The following is an 18,824-nucleotide window of genomic DNA, read 5'->3' as shown; positions in this document are numbered from 1 at the left end:
TTATCAGTAGTGTAGAGCTGACTTCAGGAGGCGTTTGGAGACAAGGAGGGTGGGAGTCTTGGCTCTCAATGGGGATTCCTGATGGATCATTGCTGAAGGATGCCGTCATTTAGGGTCCCAGAGTTGGTTTCCTTCAGAAAGCAAAGGGAGTTCCAATTTTCATAGCATGATGCTGCTGCTTTTGAAGTATAACAAATAGTTCCTTCTGCTCCTCTCCCTGCTGCCCTCATTCTTTTATATCTAACCATCGAGGTCTGTCTGCTGTCCTCTAACCCCTCACACACTGAACCTCAAAGAGATGCTTTGTCCCCAAGCCTTTCCCAAGCTGGCTGACCCCTGCTGGGGTCAACCTCCTTTGAGGATCACAGACATCAGTTGTGATGGAAGGATGACCCCACATCTTAATGTATCAGAGGTTTCACTCTTTTTTAAAAATGCCTTTAGAATATTGAATATTAGATCATCTGCGGTCCAACATTTTTGAAAGTATAGCACTTGCCACCCCACTCCTTCAGAATCTCCTAAGAACTCTATTACAATATCACTTCCTGGGATCCCGTCCCAGAATCTCAGAATGGAAAGCTCAGGGGCTGGATTCTAGGAATACAATTTTATTTTCCCCAGGTAAGACTCAAGCAAGAAAAGCTGAGAAGCACTAACCTGGTCCAGAAGTTTTCTAATGCAACAACAGCTTCAACCTCATCTGGATGCCGGTTATAAGTTCCCAGTGAGACCTGCTAAAGAGGATCTCAAGTGGGGCCCAGGAAACTATATTTACAAAACCTGGGGAATTTGTATGCATATCCAGGTTTAGAAAGCCCTGAGTCCAGCCCCCTAAGACCCAGGGAAGGAAAGTAGCTATGCTCAACCTCAGACAGCTCAGAAGTGTCAGAGCCTGAGCAAATATAGTGATGTGTACAGCCGCAAAGACATTATTAAGTCAAATCATTCAAAGGGATGATTTTCAGTCTGCATAAAATGGGAATGAAAATAATCCACAGTTCTTAGCACAATGCCTGGCATGTGGGAGGACACATTTAATGTCTGAATTGAATCTTCCACTTAACAGTTTTTTAGTTTATAAGGACCTTTCATATCCGGAAACAATAATAATTGTAAGTGCAGTATGCGTGCCAGATAACATGCTACTAGTTTTACATTTTGCATTGATTCATACAATCATGTAAAGTAGGAACAGATATTAACTCCAATTTACAGAGGTATAAATGCAGAGAGGCTGAAGAACTTGCGCAAGTGACAGTGAGAGCTAGAGGCACCCCTGGGATTGGATCATCTGGTCCAGGGACACTTGTCAACTCCTCTGTCAAAGAACTCATGAATGCCACGCTTTGAAGTGGTGCAGCCACAACAGTTACCCTTGTCCCCATCAACTAGATTTACTAAACTTTAATGAGGGATTCCTAGAAGTCGCAAAGACTCTAGGTAGGAAATTTAATAGGTTTTATTGGAGGTTAACAAGGCACATCCAACTTTCCAGCCAGGTTTTAAGTTCCTAGAGCTGAACGGAGATTAACAAGCCCAGGAGGTGTAAAGGCACCTGCGTGATTTAATGGGGTTAATGAAACTGTCAGAGGTTGGCCGAGAGGGACAGAGCTGGAGCACGCCACTGTTAACAAGTCAATGGCTGAGGTCAACAGACATTTATTAAACAGCTGAAGCTTGCCCTGTCCTGCCCTGCGCTCCACAAGGGTAGCAAATAAGAGGAGGCCACAGTCAACCTGCCAGCCACGCTTAGTCCTGGTTGCTGGGGTTTGGAGTTTTACTTTCTCCTCTGCTTTTCTGATATTGTCTAAATTGTTTATCATGGGCCCGAACTATTTTCACTAAATCTGGAAAATAACAAAGCAATTTTTTTTTAAGAGTCCTCAAACCACATACTCCCTGCTCACATAGTTTAAGTTACATATTCCTAAAACTTGTAGAAAACAGGAAAGTAAAAACAACAGTAATACAATCTTAACTTTGGGCAGCACTTTATTGTTGTAAAGAGCCATCGCCCATTATCTCCATGGGTTGTCACATACTGTGAAATAGTGATACACGGGTCACACAAGTCAGTGGAGAAGCCAAAGCAAATTATCATGTTCAGCCTCCCAGATTGGTGCCGTTTTTCACTGAGGACTTACTATGTGATGGGTTCAATGTTAAGCACATCACATGCCTTATGACCCTATGAAATGAGCTCGGTTATTCTCTCTATATTATAGACAAGGAAACAGGAGTTTAGAAGATGAAATGGCTTGTCCAAGGTCACCCAAAAGCGGCAGGGATGAGAGCCAAACAAAGGTCTGTCTGACCCCAGAATCCACTGTGCCCTGCTGCCTACTAATAGGTTAAGCTAATATTTCATAGGAGCATGAGATATTTAGAACAGTGAAGAACTGGAAACAACCTATATGTCAAATAATAGGAGACTGATTTTAAAAAGTTTATACTTTTATGTACTTATAATAATTATCTATAAATTATATATTAAAATATAATTTTATATAAGAAGTATATTTCAAAATATTAAAATAATATTTAATAATGGACATTCATATCAGTTTATAAATAAATACTAGATATGTATCCTATCTGTATATATGTATACATGAATATATACAATGTGGCTATGCATAGTTATATATGATATACACACATACTGTATGTATACACAAACACACATACCTATTTGTGACTATAGCCATATCCGTAGGCATATCAAAGCGTCTATTTACCATCTCCATATATAGCTGTACTACATTTGTACCTATAGGATTCAGAGTAAGGATAAAATAGGAAGAGAAAGGCTTTCTGAAAATCAAGGACGCTTCCCGGAGAAGAGGCTTCTAAGCAGGCCCTTGAAGGAAATGTAAGGTTACTCAAGAGACTAAGGGTGAGGGGAAGTCCAGTCCAGAGCAGAAAGCCTCAAATGCCAGAGAGAGGGGCGTGGACTTGGGAGTCACGTAACCTGCTATTATTAAAAACAAAACCAAACAACAAAATGTCAAGAAAATGTATGAATGTCTGCTGTGTGCCAGGTACCTGAGGGAATCTGGAAATGGACTATCTGTCCTCCAGGAGGCAGGAGTTTCAGAGGAGTTAATACTCAGCGGTGGAAACTAGCCCTTCCACCGATAAAATCCTAGGATCTGTGAGAAGCCTCGGAGCCTGGCACTAGCCCCACTTCTGACAGAGGAGCCGTGGGTGCGTGCATGGGTTCGTGCGTGCGTAGCTGCGTGCGTGCGTAGGTGCGTGCGTGCGTAATGGGATCTTGCTGTCTTAGAGGAGCTAATGAGGCTTAGCAAAGGTAATAAGTTTAAGCTGAGGCTGCTAAGGATACGTCCTGAGGGCTCGTGGCCATCAGCAAGACTGAGAGCTGCTAAGTGAACAGTGGGAAGACTCCTCTGAGGAGTCCTGCTTAGGAGACGATGGCATGAAGGAGTGGATCAGGCTTCAGGGGGAGCCCTGCAAGTCAGCTGGGCAGGGTTCAGACCTAGCCATGCCCACGAACAACTTCCTGAGGGTGTAACTGTATCTAGTGAAGCCCAGCAAGCCCAGAGAATGAGGACTGAGGGAAGCAGTTACTGACGAGACCCCAGCCTGCCAAGGAGGTTTATCTCAACTGGACAAAGTTGAACTCGGCCGAGCCAATTTGAACAGTTCCAAGGAGGCTCCACCATCTTCAATGGTAAGGGTGTTTTATTTCTGGTTCCCAGTGCCATTTTCTAACACATTCTGTTCAGGTTTCGATCCAGGAATATTTTCAAACCTGAATATAAAAACGTGATCAGGATGTTGTACCTGCAGAAATAATGGCTATTATTTGTTAAACACCTACTAGGTGCTAGACACTGTGCTAGAATATTCTGTTCTGTTCTATTACTGTTTCCAGTCGTAACTTTCACACAAACTGGCAAAGAAGCTATTATCCATAATTTTCAGATGGGGAAACTGAGGTCCAGAGTAATTAGATGGCTTACTTAAGGTCTTATGGTGATCCAGTCAGTCTGACTCCTTCGTGTACCATTCAACTTCTGCCACAGAGAGAAGCAGAATAATGATAGCGGGGGTTAGAGATGGCAGGGTAGTAAAGACTGTTAGAACTCAGAATGCCAGTGGGGTATTCATTACAGGGAGAAACGGCCATCTGCATTCCATTAGCCTAGTACAATAGTGGCAAAAGGATTTTGAATTACCAGGAGAAGATTATAGTTTTTTTTTTCAGTGGCTCCTATCCAAAGAAATAGAAGAAAACGTGATGTATTCAGACTTTACGTAATAGGGAAACACAGACTCCAGCTCCAAGGTGCCTTTAGGGAAGAAAGCCTCAGAGACCTTGGATTGTAAAACTCCACCGTTCCATAGAGATTAGCCTCCTGCCCAGGACTCCTGGCTCTGTGAACTTTCTGGGCCCCCTCTCTGTTCCCCTGAACTGCCAAAGGAAGTTAGAAAAAGTGTGCGCTGGGGGCTCTGGAATCCTTGCCTAAGGGATTCTGGAGTCCTGCTGGTTTCTCTACAAGGAACACAGAGGAGAGTGTGGCCACCAGGTGGCGCCCTCCCCTTAGTGGTAGCCCCAAGCCACAGGGGAAGGCTCAGGGGGGTTTCCTGTCCCCTGCCTTTGATGAAAGCTCCGAGTCATACCGTTTTTAAAAATCTAGACAGTCAAAGCAGAAGAGGACTAAGATCTCTGGTCTCACCTCGTTTTACAGATGATGCCAAGGTCCAGTGGGGGTAAGGAAATGCCCAAGGTCACACAACAGGCTGAACCCCCCTTCTCTGGACCTCTGAGTCAAGTGCTTTTTTCACCACACTAACTGTTCTCACACTCCCACCAACATCTCTCACACTCCACCACTGGACTGCCAAAATACTACCTTCAGCCAAGAGCCAGGTCTCAAGGAGCTGGGGAAGGCCACGCTCCCTTCCTCCCCTTTCCCTGCCATTCCTATTGCTTCCAAGTTAGGCCCTGCAACCCCCGCCCAACTACAACAGCAGCAGTTATAATAGCTCATGTTTACCACTCTATTCTGTGCCAGGCTAAGAGATTTTGGATCTTCACTTCTCTGTGAGCTATTCTGCTTTCCCTTTAAGGAAGAGGGCTCTGAGGCTCAGAGAGATTAATAAACCTACCCAATGCCACACAGCTCACCTAACCAGCTCATCTGAGTGCCAGTCAAGACGTCCCAGTTGACCTTGGCCCCTTCTCTTGTGCTATATAGTCTATGTTTCTAAACACTTTCAAAGACTTTTTCCCATTTTAGCCTGATAATAAGAGTTTTGTGGGTTGAGGAAAGGTATTGTTAGCCCATCTTAGAGATTAGAAAACTGGAGCCCAAGAGGATGATTGGCCAGAGGTCACATGACTCATGGTAGACTTGGATCTGGAACCTAAGGCTCCACCCACTGGATGGAACCTGCAGAGGACCCTCTGCATCTCACTGTCCAACTACAGCTCTGAGATGTCTCTGGAAGTAAAGGAACTCTGCAGCTAAAATGGCAAGTTTGGGAGACAAATGGATCTGGGTCTGCATACCAGCCCTGCTGCTTAATAGTTATGTGGCTGTGAATAAATTACCCTCTCTCGCTGTTAAGAGGGGCAAATGAGCCCATATATATTGAGCATTGCTGCCTGGTACACAATAAGTGTTCAGTAAATGGTCGCTATTTATTGATGTGATTAACTAAAGCGATGTGTTTAATATTCCTGCTACATGAGCATTAAGACCTGCATTGTTCAATATGGCAGCCATTAGCCACATGTGGCTGTTGAATGCTTGAAATGTGGTCCAAACTGAGATGTGCTTTAAATATAAAACACACCACAAATTTTGAAGTCTTAGTATGAAAAATATATATAAAATATCTCATTAATAATTTTATATTAACTACATGTTGAAATTATATTTTAGGCATATTGAATGAAATATACATAAAGAATATCATAAAATATATTACTAAATTTAATTTCACCTGTTCCTCTTTACTTTTTTAATGTCGCTACTAGAAAATTTGTAATTACATACATGGCTCGCATTTATGGCTTGCTATATATTTCAACTGTATAGTGCTGCCTTAGATGGTTTCAAAAATTCAACTGCTACAGCCTGCCTGCTCCTCAGTTTACTTTAATGATATGGAATGTGAAGTCTTTGAACCAGGAATTCAGTCACTGGCTGTGTGCCTTTGGACAAGTCACTGCAACTTTACATGCCTGTCAGAAACATGTCCCACCTTTCCAAAACAAGCAAACAGACCGAATAGATCCTTAATACCTCACAAGGTTATTGTGAAGATTAAATGAAATAATAAAAGTAGCTCTGTGGTGGACAACATGCTGAGTACTTTGCACACCTTATCTCATTCAATCTTCACAAACCTTAGGAAGCTGAGGAAATGATCGCTCCCATTTCATAGATGAGAAAACTCAGGCTCAGTAATTTGTGCAGAGTCTCTTGACCACTGTCTTGTTCTTTATCTTGCACTAGAAGTCGAGGTGTTAAATAGACAAAGGGAAAAGAATATAGCTTCCTGCGTGACCTTGGGCAAGGCCTTTGCCGCTTTCGGCCTCGGTTTCTCTTTCTGTAAAATGAGAGAAATGTTTGGATGGTGAGTAAGGATCTTCGAGGTCCCAGTGTTATGGGGTGCTTTGAATATTTCAGTGAAAGTAGACTTCTGGAACTCCTTGAAAAGTCCGATGCCTTCCGTTGTCCATTCTCTGGGGATAAATGTGTATTTCTGTTTGTTTTAATAACATTTGTAGGAGCTTTATATAGTGTCTCTGTCTGCTTACATTAGATGCTGTGTATTATAGTTAAGAGTCTTTCACTATTTCCCATATAAACCTTGTTTTTTATGGGTTTGGGAGAGCTCAGCTGTAAAAACTCTCAGCTGAAAAAAATTTTTTTCAAACAAATTAGGTTTAAATCAGGAGGCTGGTTTCAGACACTTTAGAGCCTGCATATTTTTTCTTCCCAGTCACTTTTCATTTAAAAATGAGATTGGCTGATTTCTTAGTTTCGTTTCTTTTATGAGGATTTAGCAAGGCCGTAAGCTTAACTGCTGGTTGCAGGAAGAGAAAGGATCCCTAGCCTTTCCCTAGAGAGCCCGGAATCTGAAGTCAGCAAACTGCCTTCTAATCCCTTGACTGGTTGTGTGACCCTGAGCTGGTCACTTCACCTCTCTGAGTCTTCCTCCTGTCCTTAAAAAGCATAATCCCTCCCCTGCTCCTTTCTTGTTTCTGGGGAGAAAAAAATGTGCTCAGAGAAGTGAAAGTACCAAGGAAAGGTGAATGTGCCATACAAACATCAGAAACGAGTACAAAGAAGAACGTGCTGAGTTTTTCATGAGCAGAAAGTCGATTCCTAGAATCAGAGTGTTACAATCAGGAAAGAACCTAGAGGTGGAGGAGCCCACCCCCCTCCTCATTTTATAGATGGAATCCACTCTGAGAAAGGACAGAGGAAGAGAGTTCCAGGTGAAGGCTGGAGTTAGAATCTCAGATTCCTTCACAAACCCCATTCTTTCTTCATCTACCTTACTTTGGGAACTAAGGAAGATCAGACTATGAGGTTATATTTGTATGCACCCCCCCACACACACACACACACGAGGAGGAGATGTGGGGAAAAGCTAGGTCTCTGGAGACAGCCAGACCTGCCCTTTGATCTAAGCCCAAACTGCTTTTACCAGTCTATATGACCTTGAGCAAAGTCCTTCACTGAGCCTCAGCTGCCTCAGTATTAACCTCATACAGTCCTCATGAGGATGAAATACTGCATGCCAAGGGCTTAAATAATTTCCTTAACCAATTTTAGCTGTTATTATTTCATGCATTAATAGATTTTAAACATGAGCAAAAGACTACATTTACTGCAGAAGGAATAATCAACTTCATGATGAACATTTACTATTATACATCAGTTGGTGGTGATTATATGGATTCTTTCTTGCACATTATGTTTATACCCACAGTGCCTAGCACAAGTGAATGTTCAATTAATCTATGTTGACTAAACAGTATACTGAGAGTACACTGGCCACAGGAGAAATTAGAAGGAACTTTCAACCTAATTTTTTATTGCAAAAGTAATACTTATTCATTGTAAAAAAAATGTCAAGAAATATACCTAAGCAGGAGGAAAAGTCAAAATTATCCTTATTCCCACAGCTCAGAGGTAGGGGTGTAAATATGTTGATGCATATATTCTTCCAAATTTTCTCCTTGAGTAATAATCATTTATCCATTCATTTTTACATAAAGGAAGTTAGGATGGACAGTCTTCAGTAACCTGGAAGGGGTCCCCACCCACTTAGTGTATAATGAACAGTCTCCATGTCAATTCTCAAAGTTTTTCTAGTGGCTGAGTAGTCACCCACTGCACTGATAAATTTATTTAGCCAGTTATAATTCTATAATTATTGGACATCTGGGTCCTTTCCTGTTTTTCACTCCTTAGTAGACTAGTCCAGTAGTTAAAGATTTGTAACATCAATGAGCATTTCCTTACGAAAAATTCCTGGAATTTACTTTTAGGTTCGTGACCATTCCATTTTTCCTAGATTAAAAAAAAAAAAAGCGGCACTCTTAATTTAAAAATAAGAATAACGACACCGCTCTGCCACAGCCGGGTTGAGGTAGGTTTCTGACAAACCGCATTGAACCCTGGGAGAGGATAAGAAAATAAACGTCAGGCTCTAAAGCCGTTTCACGGGAGGGGAGGACTAAAGGAGGGTGAGAGGCTTGAGAGCCCGCGGAGGTGGGGAGAGACGGACCGAGGCTGAGATCCTGGCGCAGACTGGTTTGTGAAACCTGGAGCGACTCCGTTCCTCTCCGGGGTCAGGCTTTTCAGCCAGGGCGTGAGGGCCGGGGACGTGGCCTGGGCATTCTAAGCCCCTGGTGTAAGACTCGGGGAAAGTGGGAGGACATCCCGGGGACCCTCTCAATGGGCCCCCGGTCGCCTGTCTCAGCTCCCAGGTCTGAGGTCGGGACTGGACGTGGCTGAGGCTGAATTTGAGGCTTCGCCCCTTCAAAGGAGGTTGGGACCCGGCCCAGTGGGGTTTTCTGAGCAGGGCTGGTAATGCCGAACGTGGCTCCGGCCGCGGGGGGTGGTACCCCTCGGTACTCTTTCTTCTTTCAAGAAAGCAGGACCTGAGTGCGCATTCTTCCCGTGCCTAGGATACTTTGGAGGCTAAAAATAGTCGCCGGAGCCGCGCTGGGTGTCTAGCTGGGGGACCGTCTGCAAACTCAGCTGCAGCCCTGGGTTCGAATCCAGCCAAGGCCTACCTCCGTGTCGGGGCACCTCCCTCGGCTTGCTACCTGAGTACCAGTACCGGTGCGCGCCAGGATTTCTAAGGGGCGTCCTAGCTCTTGGAAAGGAAAAGGAAAAACCCTTGATTTTTCTTTTCTGCCCCTGCCCGAGGGGCCTTGGGGCCCGGGGCCGGGAACTGGGGCCGGGGGAGGGGTGTGCCGGGACGGCTCATTACCGCGAGGTGTTGCCCCAGTTAAATCACCGGCCTGTTTGATCTGGCGGCGGGTGGCGAGAGGGAAAAAAAGGAAGAAGTAGGGGGGCAAGGCTGGAGAGAAGCTCACACCTCCCCCACCATTTCCTCGCATCCATAAAACACCTTTTATTAACTCCTTCGTGTCCGGAAAGGCCCGCGTGGCCGCTCGGCCCCTGCCACGGTGTTTACAGCCAAGACTAATGGGGCCCCATATTCACCCCGATGCCGGGATGAAGAGCCTGGAAATGCCTGGCTCCAGAGCCGCCCCCCGGGCCTCTTTTATCGGCCCCAAGCCGAGGGCCCCCAGCCCCGGGTGGAGGGTGGAGGGCGAGCGAGCGCCCAGGGACCGGCGCGCGCCTTCTCGCGCCTCGCTCGCAGCGAGCGCCAGAGCCCCGCAGACCGCGCGGCCCTCGGGCAATCGCGGGAGCTGTTCGGGGGCATAAAAGCGCTTAGCTAGTGCCTAGTACACATTCGCGCGCCAGTAAAACTGCTAGTCTGTAGGCTGTTATTCAGGAACACGTTTGCCCGCCCCAGCATAGCCCGGCAAGAGCCCGCGCCTTGGCGAATGCAGCGGTTTTTATTCACACCGCGCCCCCCCCCCGCCTCCCCCCACCAGCGCCCAGCCACGGGAGCGCACGTGCGGGAACAAAGGTAGCTCTCGTGCACCAGTGCCAGCATTAAGTATGCACATACTCCATCCCTTTGCACAAATCCACGTGCTCTCACAATTATTTGTTGAGTGCGTTGTTGCTGGAGAAAAACCTAAACGTCTCAAATTTAACCATAAGCACTCGCGAGCTTATTTTACTCAAGTATAAAATAATAGGTGCTACCACTCAACGAGTCCGGGAGCTGTGCTGCGCAGACCCTCATAGCCTCCCCCCCCCCCACACACACACACACAGACACCGGGTTCCACGAGTTCCTGCACCATTACACGCCCAGATGTGTTCACAATTTCATATACATGAACATAGTATTCCTGAGCACACCCCATTCTACCCAGCTACACTACCGGGGGGATGATGCCCCATTCCTGATAACCCCAAGCCACTGCCTGTAGACATGGGTGTGCATGCTAACCTGATGTTAGACCATGCCGAGTTACCTAAATCGCAGCCAGTCTCTCTGGGTCCAATGCCTTTCCAGTTTTCCTTTCTGTGGGCTCACTAAAGTTATCCTGTCTCACAGTTGCATTATAAGAACTTTGTTCTTTGTTCCAGGAATATGTCCTTTATCTGCCCCCTCCCCTTTAACTTGATTTGTAGTTTGGCATTTATCGAAAGGAAGTAGAAATAGGACGCTCTCCACCTAGCAGAAATTATGGAGCCGGGATACCCACCAAGACATCACACAGGCTTCCTCCGATTTCAGAAAATGTTTTATTGGTCAAGAGCATAGATACTGCTTTGGCAAAGGGAAGGGGTGGTGAGTGGTCATATAGATTTGAGGTAGAAAAGGGGTGGGGACGGGGGAATAAACAAACACCTGAGCGCAGCAGGCACCGTAGGTAGTTTAAATACATACAAACTTTTCAACATAGGGAAAACGCTTTTACTTAGCAAAGGAAGGAAGGAAGGAAGAGAGAGAAAGAAAAGAAGGAAGGAAGAGAGAAAGAAAAGGCAGGCAAGTGTTTCCCTTGGAACTAAGTAGGAAGTGCAGCAACAAAAAATAAAGTAAAAACATCACTGTTTGAGGGAGACCAATAACAAAAGGCAGCCCTCCATCCTCCTGGTCTGCTTCTCTGTCCATGGCAGAAAACTATTGATTCCTCTTATTGCATTTTAATCAGGGAAGGGAGCGCCAGAGAATTTTGACGAAGGAAGAGGGGGTGAGAAAGAGAGCCATATAGGTAGTGGGGAAGGCGCTGGGGGTTCCAAATTCGCCCCAGAAGGGTGGGAAGGGTGCGTCTTAGCCCACTCGGGTCCTGCAGTCCCTCCCTCCCACATAGTGCCTCCAAGAGTAGCCCTCTCGGTTTTGGGGGTGGATATATATATATTTCTCTCTTAATGTATTAAAAACAATTTCAAATGACATTGCACGTGCGATCCAAGTGTGTTGTTGCAGCCGGCGACCTGCCAGCAGGCAGCGGAGGCTCGATAGGATGCGCCCCCATAAGCCCCTGGCACCCAGAGCCTGGCACTCGCTGGCTGCCGCCTTCCTCTCCTCCCGGGCTCCGGGTCGGGCCCGCGGTGGTGGTGGCGGGGTCCTCAGCTCACTGGTTTAACTCCAGCGCCCAGACTTGCTGCGGCCAGCCTGTGCGCCCTTTAATCCTCTTCTCGCCTGGGCCCAGGGCGGGAGGAAAGCCTTCGTGCTGTTGCTGCCACACATAAGAAAAGAGGCGAGAGAGACAGGTTTAAAATTTTCTACTCCAGCCGCCTGGGCGTAGAGTGGGGCGGGGGAAAAAGGTGTTGGGAGCAGTAACTGAGAGCCTTTAAATAAGTGACAGATTTCTGTTTGTGAAATAGGCAAACAGGCTCATAAATTTGCCTTTATGCACCGAGTTCCCATGGGGGGGGGGCAGGATGGGCTGGGCAGCTGCGTGAGGTTTGGTAATGAGAATTTTCTGCATCTAGTGAAAGTGATGCGCTTAGGTTCTGCTAAATGGTGCCCAAGAGAGACCGCAGAGGTTAGAATAGCAGGGGTGGGAATCAACAGTTTTCTGCTCTTGGACCTGCTCCCCCAACACATCCCACCAGCTTTCCTACCTGGTTTAGCACCTGGGCTTGGATATTAGGTGTTGGGTCCCCACCAGCCGGCGCTAGAAAGCCTCAGACAGGCTAGGTTAAAAGAGAGGCAGACAGCCTGGCCTAGCATCTGCCTTCCACACGCACTTTCTTAGCAGAACCAAACAGTGCTACTTGAAGGAGGTGGTGACTTGCAGGAGATGGGGATACTCCTAATAATGGCTTCCACCAAGGCGTCACCCAGGCCTGCATCTCCTCTATTCCAAGACTGTGGCTTAAAGACTGAATACCTATCTGTCTTCCCCAGTCTCCCCAGGTGAGCTTTTCCTACAGCCCTTGAGGACCAGATCAAAGTCATAGGGCTCTCTAGTCAGCTTCCACGGGCAGTGGGCCTGAGCGCACCAACCTAGAGAAACTAGTTCTCCAGCCCGGAAATCTCCACCCTCTGAGGTTCCACTGCCCTGAGCCAGTGAAACAGGCTTCAGAAAGTGTTGCCCTCACTGGAGAGGATCGAGAAAGTCTGAGTGAAAACTGCGATCGACAAAGCCAAAAGAAATGGGTGAGACTGGCCCTCATTTCTTGGCGTTGACACACAAAACCATCAAGGTCGTCCTTAGAACTAGTCCTTGGGAAGTGGCACAGTGGAAGGTGCTCTGGACTGAGCAGAAGCTCTGACTTGTTTTACCCCAGCTGCACCTCTGACTCCTCGGGTAGGTGGCCATGTCAAGTCCCATGCTTGAGCCTTGGTTTCCCTATCTGTACAATGACGGAGGTAGACTAGCCTCTCCATCTCCAGCAAAGGCCCTTTGAAAACAGTAACTGAGCCCATATGGATAAATATTAAAGTAACAACTTCTACAGCATTTTTAACCTGGCTTTCAGGAGCGCCCAGGGATGGTGCAGGACCCCTCAAAATTGGAAGCAAAATATATGATTTGGTGGGGTGGGGGGCATCTTAAACTTCCAATGGATTCTTAAAAGGGACCCTAGGACCCCCTCCAAAAAGGTTAAGATTCTGTCTTCATTCTCAGCCTTACAAACACAATCCCACATTACATACGAAGTTCAAATACAAGTCTTTCTCCCTTACGCACACAATTCCACATTTTGACCATCTCAGAGTTCCCTGCAGCCTCTCAAAATCTCGCACACGGCAACGCAGACTCCTTCCTTTACACGCTGGCCTAAGGGTGCTCACAGACCTGTGCCCTGGGCTGGAGCCTACCAGCCCCTGAACTTACCAGCTCCCTTTTCCGCTTGCTCTCGCGGCCGCCATCCACCTTCTTGAGTTCGGCCTTGAAGGCCTCAGGGTCGCCAGCCTGTGCGTCCTTGGCCAGCACATCCATCAGGTAGGCGATGTAGCTGGTGGCCAGGCGCAGAGTCTTGATCTTGGAGAGCTTGGTGTCGGCCGGCACGTTGGGAATGCACTCGCGCAGCTCCGCAAAGGCGCTGTTAATGCTCTCCGTGCGCTTCCTCTCCTTCTTGGGTCCTGAGCCTTTCCTCCGGCCGAGGCGGCCTCCGAGGGCCTCCAGGCGCCCCGGGCTCTGGCCGGACCTGGTGTCCGGACAGTAAGCGGCAGAGGCTGCTACGGCTGTGGGCGGTGGCCCGCCGGCGGGGAAGTCCGGGGCAGCGTCAGCCGGGCTCAGCAGCCAGCTCTGGAAGTAGGGCCGCTCCTGGTGACAGCGCGAGGCAGGGCCAAAGAGGAAGGGCTCGTGGAGCATTGGGTGCGCGGGGTGCGGGTGGTGATGGTGGTGATGGTGGTGATGGTGTGCGTAGCTGCCCACGAGGTTCATTTTGGAGCAGACCTTGGCCTGCGCAGCCAGCCCAATTAGTGCTGCTCCATGCACCCCGGAGACTGCCGGGGTCACGCGTGGGCTCTGGGGCCAGGCTTCGGTGGGCGTGGGCTTTGAGAGAGTCCGGGCAAGGTTGAAACCGAGACGCGCAGCCGCCCCGCCGCAGCCTTGGTTTCTGTCGTGGGCGAGGATATTGACGTCGAGAGACCTGTTTAACCCTTCTGCGGCCTCCCCTTCAGGGTCTGGCTTATATAAGGCCACGGCTTTGATGTCAACCTTTCCCTGGAGCCAATGGCAGGGGGGTGGGGAGGAGGAAGGGGAGGGTGTCCGTCCCTGGTTTTAAGCGCAGCTTGTGCCACTAGTCTCTAGGCTGCCTTCGGGGACACAGGCAGTCCCGCCTCCGCCCCTCCTCCCCCCAGTTTCCAGCTTGGTTGGTGGGGGGGGGGCGGGGGCTACGGACTTGAGGCACGGGCCTGTCAACGCCCTGGAAGGAGGCTGTCACCCTCTCCCTCCCCCCACCTTGGACCCAAGGAAAAGAATCTAGAATCATCCAACGAAAAGGCCTTCATCTAGAGCCCATCTCTTGATTTTACACATAGGGAAACTGAGGCCCAGAGAAAGAAAGGTTCTTGCTCTATCTAGACCCTCCAGAATTCAAAACAGGAATTTCAGCGGTTCCCAGTCCGGAGCGTCGTTGCTCCGCTTGCCGTCAGAGCCAGAAAATGAGAGGGAGCGGCTGGAGGCAGGACAGGCCCCTGACGTCCTTCCCTAAGCACCCCCAGCCCTTAGTCATCAGTCCCAGACCAACAGACTGGGAGCAGTTAGGGCACCGGTTATGTGCCCGCCAACACTGGGCGAAGGCAGCCTCTTCTCCGCCGGACTCCGCAGGTCCGGAGCGCGGGCTGACGTCGGGCTGCTCCGCCCAGGTCACCCCCGCTTGAGAATGTTCGATTCTATAAAGACGCCAGTGCCAAAGCGCACACCAGGAGGAATCCGCGTTTGGCCGTAAATATATACAGAAGGGGCCAGGATCGCCGCATTCTCCGCCAGGCTCGCGGAGCAGAAGACAAGCATCGCGGATGATCTCACACCCGCCAGGGCAGAGACCAGGCTCTGGCTGCGCGGACCTCCGCTCTTTCCCCTGCGCGCCAGGGCCTTTCCCGGCCTGTCCCGGGCTCGTGTCGCGACCAGGAACGCCCAGGTGGCAGCAATTTCGGCTGGGGTTTGGCGTCTGACCTCCCGCTGCCGTAGCTTCCTAGCCGATGTCCTCATACCTGGGGGACTGGCTGGCTCAGGACTAGGCGTTTGAGCCCTTCCCTCCATCTCGCCAACCTTTCCGAGCGCCCCTTCCCTACGTGGGGTAGAAGGAGTGTGCCCTTCTATCGAAAGCAATGTGGAGGTGAGGGTGAAAGGGGAAGATCAATATGGGACTGCCCTTTTTAGAGAGCAAATTCACTCCTTTACCCATTCGTTTATTTAATCATTTATTGACATGCACTGTATGCCTGACACACTTAGTCCAAAGGCAGAGGGAGAAAGGCCAACTCTTTCCTTGTACAGACAGAAAAAGTGAAGCCTAGAGAAGATGAACGATTTTCCTCGGGCCCGGTGCGGAGTGCGTTCTGTGGTGATCCTCTCCTGGAAATGGAACGGGAGGGGGGCCCTGCTGGAGAGAAGGGGACAAACGCCGAGTCCTGAGCCAGCCAGTTCCCCTGGAGGGGCGGGGAGCTCGGCAGGGCTGTGGGCCCTAGAGGTGCGTGGGGGGAGGGGGGTCCTGGTTTCCTGCCTGAGGCGAGCTGGAAACCCGCCGCTCTCCGGGCGCCTGGCGCCAGCAGCGCTGGGGCTGGGCCGAGCGCGGAGCCGGAGGCTCGAAGGGAGGGAGCGCCCGGCGCCCAGTTCCGCCAGGGCTCCATGGGGTCCCGCGCCTCCCTGGCCTGGAGGCGCTCTTGAGTGAGTACGCGGGGGAGAGTAAATACTAACGGAGAAGGACCTCAGTCCTCAACTCACACGCAGTCTTTGTCCTAATCCAGGAACGATCTTCACCCGCAGGCTCTCATAGTGGCACACTCAGCCGACACTTACACACGCACACATATATCCCCACGATTCACCTGCACACATAAAAAGTCCACATACACCCCAAAATACATGCATTCTCAGGTAACACGTATACACCCACTCAACACAGCATTTCAATATTCATGCATTCCTAGGGTTTTACACGTTATCTCTCTCTCTCACCCACAGCACGCATCCCACTGTTACAGCTAAACCACTCCGAAGTCTAGATGCCCGTAGGCATAAAATACCATCATCCAGTAGAGGCACACACACTCTACATAAATATCACACCAGTGCAGGGTTCTACACAACATCTTATGTCACGATCGTGTAGGGGTACAACCAATTTGTATTTTCTTACAATTCCCCCACAATTGCATTCACAGCACAAACGTTTGAAAACCACATCATGTATTTCGCGTATTGTCAGTGTCACAACTAAGCCAAACACACACGAGTACGTAGCCATGACTACTACTGTATATGCACAGATGCTCAGAAATAGATGTTTTCCCATGTTCGCACATTACACACTGGCACACACTCAGTGTGACATGTCTTCTATCTTACCTACATAGTCATATTTGCATGCTGATGAAGTTGAACAATAGTACGCCCCTTTTCCCAGCACCCACGTGAATGAGGAGCACTCACACAGGCACGCACAATTACCCACATACTGACAAATTCATGCTTCAGCCCCCACCCACGTGTCCCAGTGATTTGCCCGTGGTTAGACATCACTCAGGGCAGCATATACCCCCCAAATAGTCAGCCTGCTTAGTGTGGTGGAGAATACATGATCATTACTGGGTGATGAGTTCCAGTCCCATCAGACCCCTTGAGGGCCCCTGAGATTGCCCAGCTGCGCACCCCTGTGAGCTGGGTGCTCCTGGCCACCTGGGCGGCAGAAAGCGATGCTTCTTCCCCTTCTCTCGGCAAAGATGGGGAAGGATTCGGTCTTCAGATGAGCTGCGTAACCTTTGAGAGTGGTGAGAGTGCGGCCCTAGGGACTCCAGGCTGTGTGATCTCCAGCAGGGTGGAGGCCAGGGGGATGCCTGTGTAGACCGCAAGGCGCCTAGGCTCCAGACCTGGCCTTCTGGGAGCCCCCCAAGGCGCTTTTATTTCCAGTCTGGCTCAGGTGCTTTTGGAGTGCAGCAGAAGGAACAGTGGGGACCTGGTGAGGATGTTCTCTTTGCCCCAGGCTACAGGGTATGTGTGTGTGGGGGGGAGGGGGTCTGGAACCCAGGAGTTTGCAGAAATTGCTTTAGGCTGGGAGGAAAAAGAGTTCTGGCTCCGCCTAGCACCTCACTGTGTTTCTTTCCCTCTCAGAGTCTCTGTTTCTTCATTTTCAGAAGGGCATAGGACTGATAGTCTGGAGTTCTGTAATTCCTTACCCTGGTTCTCGCTCTCGTCTCACGCAGATTTAGTGCTCGGCTCAGGGAAGGACTCCATTCTACCTGGGCCCACATCTACCCACCCGGGAGCCAGGGGCTCCGGTGTCCTACCCACTAGTCCATACTTCCCCTTCCTGGGGGCCTCCCCTGGGGAATCCCCAAGTGCTCACCTAGATATCTCCTTCAGAAGGTCAGGTACTCAGAGCATCTTCAAATGCACGCTTCCTCCTCCAGTTGTGCTAGTGAGGTCCGGCAAGAACTCTCACCCCATTTGCCAGGGTGGAGAGCGTAAGCACAAAGAGGTTGGAAGTTGTACTACAGGAGTGCCGAAGAGAGCCTCTCGGTGGAACCGGGCATTCCTCCAGGTGTGAACCTTCCCATCCTCAGTTTCCTCCTCTGTAAACTGTTGGGGGTGGGAATAATACCTGCCCAGAAGGCTGGTTTGAAATGAAAGGAAATGATATAGGTGAAGCTCTTAGCACAGTATCAGTAAATCTGGATAAACTGTATCTCTGTTTTTGGAAATGTTAATTTCACAAGGGAAGAAATGGAGTTACTCATCCCCAGGACTACATCGCCCTGGGCAGGGATGGTAGTCCAGACTCCGTCTCCCGCGCTCAGTGCTCAGTCCTCTGTTTGGATCTGATCGTGCCTTTTTTTTTTTTTTTTCCGACTGCGTTGAGTCCTTCTCTTTCCCCACTGACCCTACAGAACCCTACTGTCATAAAGCTGGATGTGGGGGTGGGGGGAGACCACGCATCACCAGGCGTGGGGATGACTTTGCCAGAGACCTGAATTTCAGCTCCAGATCACATCCACCCCCATTTCATTCGCTGTTTGTTTGTTCGTTTGTTTTTCTGTTTTTGTTTTGGCTTTTGTTTTTGGCGAGCGAGTTCCTGCCTCCTCCAGGACTCCGTTCCCGCATCTGTAGAGTGGACCGGCTTTACTTGAGCCTCAGACCTCTGGAGTGACAGCAGCCTCGGCTTCAGGGGCCCTCTCCCCTGACTCCCACCCCCTGACTGGCAGGCCTCCGAGAGCCCAGGCCACGGCGCCTACCGCAAACCTTCTCCCGCCGAGTCCCGTGACCTTGACGCCACCGGCAATCCCCGCACCGGACCCCTTATCTAAATAGGGCCGTAAATCAAGGACCTGTCAGGGCGCGGGTAATTACAGGAACTCCATAAAAAGGACCCGGCCGGCCGCCTGTTTATATTAGCGCGGTGTAAAATATTCTCGCTGTCTTGGGGAATCGCGTCGCGCAGTAACGCGCCATAAATCAGCCCGCGGGCCATTTACCCCGCAGCTTGAGCGCGCAAATCCCTTAAACATTTCTCTGTTTCATCTAAAGAGTGTCTAGGACTTTCCATTCTGACCCAACC

General features: G+C 49.4%; 1 protein-coding gene and 1 long non-coding RNA gene across 2 annotated transcripts in view; one reads left to right on the top strand and one right to left on the bottom strand.

Annotated features, from left to right (window-relative positions):
- Positions 1-2,613: 2,613 nt before the first annotated feature.
- Positions 2,614-18,824, top strand: part of LOC107521939 — a 75,090-nt gene continuing 58,879 nt past the window's right edge. The window contains exon 1 of the long non-coding RNA XR_001599691.2: positions 2,614-3,694. This is a non-coding gene — a long non-coding RNA (uncharacterized LOC107521939). The remainder of the gene's footprint in view (positions 3,695-18,824) is intronic.
- Positions 11,723-13,987, bottom strand: HAND1 (heart and neural crest derivatives expressed 1). Its single transcript, XM_016167127.2, has 2 exons — positions 13,436-13,987; positions 11,723-11,827 (listed from the first exon to the last, which is right to left on the bottom strand). The coding sequence occupies exons 1-2, from the start codon at positions 13,985-13,987 to the stop codon at positions 11,723-11,725; spliced, it is 657 nt and encodes a 218-aa protein (XP_016022613.2).

Source organism: Rousettus aegyptiacus, unplaced genomic scaffold (assembly GCF_014176215.1).
Source record: "Rousettus aegyptiacus isolate mRouAeg1 unplaced genomic scaffold, mRouAeg1.p scaffold_m13_p_7, whole genome shotgun sequence".
In the NCBI taxonomy this organism is placed as follows: domain Eukaryota; kingdom Metazoa; phylum Chordata; class Mammalia; order Chiroptera; family Pteropodidae; genus Rousettus; species Rousettus aegyptiacus.
This window is presented reverse-complemented; position numbering and strand designations above follow the sequence as displayed.

Bases quoted from the DNA above. Each gene is read 5' to 3' on its own strand.
- HAND1 (XM_016167127.2), bottom strand. From the start codon at position 13,987: ATGAACCTCGTGGGCAGCTACGCACACCATCACCACCATCACCACCAT. The intron at 11,828-13,435 runs GTAAGTTCAGGG...TATGTGTGGCAG, and splicing joins GCAAGCGGAAAAGGGAGCTG to CAACAGCACGAAGGCTTTCC.